General features: G+C 50.5%; 1 protein-coding gene across 1 annotated transcript; it reads right to left on the bottom strand.

The window, feature by feature from the left end:
* Window positions 1–836: 836 nt before the first annotated feature.
* LOC112269252 lies at window positions 837–4,423 on the bottom strand. Its single transcript, XM_024455509.1, has 2 exons — window positions 1,463–4,423; window positions 837–1,377 (listed from the first exon to the last, which is right to left on the bottom strand). Exon 1 carries the CDS (start codon window positions 4,387–4,389, stop codon window positions 3,037–3,039), a length of 1,353 nt encoding a protein of 450 aa, XP_024311277.1. The 5' UTR covers window positions 4,390–4,423; the 3' UTR covers window positions 837–1,377; window positions 1,463–3,036.

Raw genomic sequence — 4,423 nt, 5'->3', positions numbered from 1 at the left:
CTCGCCTGCTCCCCAGGAGGATCACACCCCGGGCGGCAATGTACAAGCTACCCGGCAAGCTACCAGCCCGGCAGGACTAGTAGGGCTTCGGGGGAGAATTCCCGCCTGGGCGCCTCCCGGGAAGCTCCTTGCGGAAGCTGCTTGCCGGGAGGGGCGTTCCCGGGCACAGGTTTCCGTTGCGAGAGCGGGACCGAGCTAGCAGAACAACGACACCACGTGGGCGCGCGGCAGGCACCCTTGCGCAGTGTTCGTCAGGACAAGGAGTGAGGCGCACGGCGCATTTAATGAACCGACAGAAAGGGAATTTCCGTCAAGTCAAGCAAACAGTGACTACTCAAGAGTAGTTTTTAGACCTTTAGACCCCTAGTTACAGGGCTAGTATTCTTGCATGTGTGCCAGCGCACCGAGGAGCTGCCCGAGCTCCCTGCTCGCCACTTGTAAACCATGCACCGTGACTCCTGTGGTATCCCCTTAGCTATAAAAGGAGGAACCCCGCCAACGGTCAGAGGGTTCGCTGGACCAACTCGTAGTACCACACTAACAGTAGCGCAAAGTAGCAAAAGACACTTAGCCAAAAAGAGAGCACCCGGGGGTTCCCCCGGCAACCTGTAAGCACTTGTTCTCCTGTCAATACAAGCTCAGACAAGCAGGACGTAGAGTTTTACACCTCCGGGTGGCCCGAACCTAGGTAAAAACACGCGCTCGTGTTCATTGTGTGTTGGCGCGCTTCGCATTGGCCCCGCCGGCGATCGCCGGAGCGATCCCCGCCACCCACTGCCGAACCAAAAAGGGGGTGCCCGCGCATCCCCGATGTCAAAGCCCCGTGCTACGACAAGTAGAGGCAGAAAAGGGATGTTTCAATGGAACAAAATGAGCAAATTTTGTATACCTGTCCACCACCACCATAATCACTTCATGACCTTCACTCTTAGGTAAACCAGTGATAAAGTCCATTGTGAGATCTTGCCATGGTCCCTTTAGACACGGGAAGTAGATGGAGGAGGCCAGGTGGCTTACACAATTCATGCTTGGCCTGTTGACACTTCAGACATTGTTTAGCATACTCCTCGACTGCCTGTTTCTGACCACGCCAATGGAACAGTTTCTTCAGTCGCTGATAAGTTGCTTGCTGGCCCGAGCGACCCCCTATAGCAGAGTCATGCATTGTTGTGATCAACTTGGTTTGGAGGCCAATATTTGCGCCAATCCAGATCTTTCCTTTGTGACGGATCATACCATTGTCCAATGAAAAATCTGGAGAGTCAGCATTTGAAATGGCAAGCTGAGCAAGTAACTGCTGCGCATGAGGATCGACGGCATAGGAGTTTAGAACTTCTTGGAGCCAAATAGGTTTCCCTTGAGAGATAGCGCATATCTCTGTCGTGTGAGGAATGCGAGATAGAGCATCAGCAACTACATTGTCTTGGCCTTGCTTGTACTTGATTGAAAACTGCAAACCTACCAATTTGGTCATGGCTTTGCGCTGGAGATCAGATGTTAGTTGTTGATCAGTCAAATTGCATAAGCTTTTGTGGTCCGTTCGAATTGTAAAAGGACCACGAGAGAGATATTGGCGCCATCGGTCCACCGCCAACGTTATTGCCCTAAATTCCTTCTCATAAGCGGAGAGTTTCTGGTTGCGAACACCCAATGCTTTGCTCATGTATGCTATGGGATGATTGTCCTGGAGAAGTACAACACCAATACCCAAATCGGAAGCATCAGTTTCAACAAAAAAAAAAGGGCGTGAGGAATCAGGGATACCGAGAACAGGGGTAGAGCTCATCGCCGCCTTCAATTTGTCAAACGCCTGCTGAGCTTGCGACGTCCACTGAAAGGACTTTTGCTGCAGCAATACCGTCAATGGCTTCGCCAGAATTCCATAGCGATGGACAAATCTTCGATAATAACCCATGAGTCCAAGAAAACCTCGCAAGTCAGTGAATGTAGCTGGAACAGGCCAATTGATCATTGCTTCTGTCTTGCTTGGGCCTGTTGCCACACCTTGATCTGAGATGATGTGACCGAGGTAATCTAATTGGGACTTGGCAAAAGTGCACTTGGACAATTTCCCATAGAGCTGGTTGTTGCGCAGAATTTCCAAAACAGCTCGGAGGTGATTCGTGTGTTCCGCCATAGACGAGCTGTAGACTAGAATGTCGTCCATGAAGACCAGGACACATTTTCTGACCAGATGAGCAAATATGGAGTTCATGACGCACTGAAACGTCGCTGGTGCATTGGTCAGTCCGAACGGCACACGAAATTGAAATAGGCCATGATGAGTTTTGAACGCGGTCTTTGGTTCGTCGTCTTCCACCATGCGAATTTGATGGTATCCTGCCTAATCGACACAAAAGCGCCAGCTGCCGTCTTTCTTCTTGACCAACAGAACAGGGCTGGCATAAGGGCTCATACTAGGAAGGACAGTGCCCGCCGCAAGCATCTCTGCAACTTGCCTTTCGATTTCGTCTTTCTGTTGGGGGCTATATCTGTAAGAGCGGCAGTTTACAGGTGCTGCTCCTGGCAAAATTGTGATCGCATGATCAAATTGACGATCCTGAGGCAGAGACTGAGGAGAACTGAAGACGTCTGTGTATTCAGACAAAAGTGTCTTGATAGAAGGTGAATTTCTTGATAGAAGGTGAATTTCTGTGTCGTCTTGCGCTGGCCGTGGAGACTGAAGCAGTACAGGGGCCCAAACATCATTGGTAGCATAGCTCTTGCGAAGATTGGTTGCTGAGATGGACACAACAGGCTGTGAGGAATTAGTGATGCCCTGAAGTGTTATCCACTTACAATTGCGCTGAAGCTTAACATACTTTTTGTCCCAATTACTTGGCATCTCACCCCATTGCCGTACCCAATCGATGCCCAAAATTGCATCATACCCACCCAATTTCAGCACCTTTTAAATTTCGCCTTGCACCCACCATTGGAAATTTGGCACTTCAGCCTCACACATTTCTGTTCCGCCATTTGCCACTTTCACCCATTTGGCAGGAATGTCACGAAGATTGCAGTGTAGACACTCCACTATATCTTTGTTGATGTAACTGTGAGAGCTGCCAGAGTCAAGAAGCATGAGCAAAGTTTTGTTGCCAACCAAAACTCGCAACTGAATACCTTCGGGATTATCCGTTCCAGAGAGATTGCATTCACTGACAGGTGCATTTCCGACTCATCAGGCATGTCAGCAGCACACAGGGCATCAAGAACTTCGTCTGAGAGAATGTCCTGTGTCTGAATTGCATGAGCCTGAGCCTCAGTTGTCGTCTGCTGAGCGCAAGTGTGGCCTGCCATATATTTCTCTCCACAGCGATAACACAGGCCGTTGGTGCGGCGGAATTCTTTTAGTTGCGTAGCTTTCCACAGATGACCTGTCTCCAACTTGTTACTGGTAGTATTTCGCTGGCTAGATTCAGGCTTGTGGGTACTGGAAGTATAAGATTTAGCCGTCTCACGTTGAGGAAAAGATCGAGTGCGCTCCAAGACCCGTTCTTGAACAGAGGCGTATTGGGCTGCTTGGGCAACAGTTTCTGGTAATTGAACTTCAACGGCCGCGCGCAGTTCATTCTTGAGGCCGAGAATGAATCGAGTGACGACAAGAAGTCCGCCAACTGTAGGATCATACAGTTTAACTTGGTACAGCAGCATGTTAAACTGACGTAAGTAGTTCTCCACGGAGCCTGTCTGCTTCAAGGTACAGAGTTCTCGCATGTGATCCTGACAGAGATTTCCTTCAAATTCAGCTAGAATGGCTGCTCTGAAATGTGGCCAACCAAAGCATTGGTTTGTGAGCTTGAATGCTTGGTACCAGTGAGCACCATTGTGGACTAAATTCATGGTAGCCGCCGAAACCTTGAAGCTCTCTGTGATTTGATACATGCTGAAAAATGTCTCACATTGATCCACCCAAATACGAACATCAGTGCCATCAAACTTGGGGAAGTCCATCTTGGGCATATACGGCCTGCGTGGCCCATGCTGCTCGTGCTCTGGCATAGTGTCGAACACGTCGTGTGCAGTGGCCTGAGTACCCGTGGGAATTTGATTTGGTTGCTGCTGCGCGCCCGGGCGACCTTGAGGATGGCCACCAGGATGGGAGCCAGGATCGGGTGGAGGTCCTCTGCCCCCATGAATATTGCAGGCGAGCTCGCGCTGCTCTTGTTGCACAACTGCAATTGCGTCCATCGACATGTCGACCTTGGTCTGGAACAAATCAAGACGATCCGAGTGGTGCTGCAGCTTCTCATCCACACGACGGATGTTGGTGCGGATTTCACCAACGGGGGTCTCGACGGTTTGGAGCTGCGTAGCCACCTCCGCGAGCACCTTGGCGATTCCTTCGTCGAGTAGGGCTTTGAGGGAGGCCTCAAGTTTCTCCATGGCGTCCAAGACAAATCGAGTCTGCGCCGAGGGT

The sequence above is a fragment of the Brachypodium distachyon genome, chromosome 5, assembly GCF_000005505.3.
Source record: "Brachypodium distachyon strain Bd21 chromosome 5, Brachypodium_distachyon_v3.0, whole genome shotgun sequence".
Lineage (NCBI taxonomy): Eukaryota > Viridiplantae > Streptophyta > Magnoliopsida > Poales > Poaceae > Brachypodium > Brachypodium distachyon.
Note: the sequence above shows the minus strand (reverse complement) of the source record. Positions and strands in the feature narration are given on the sequence as shown.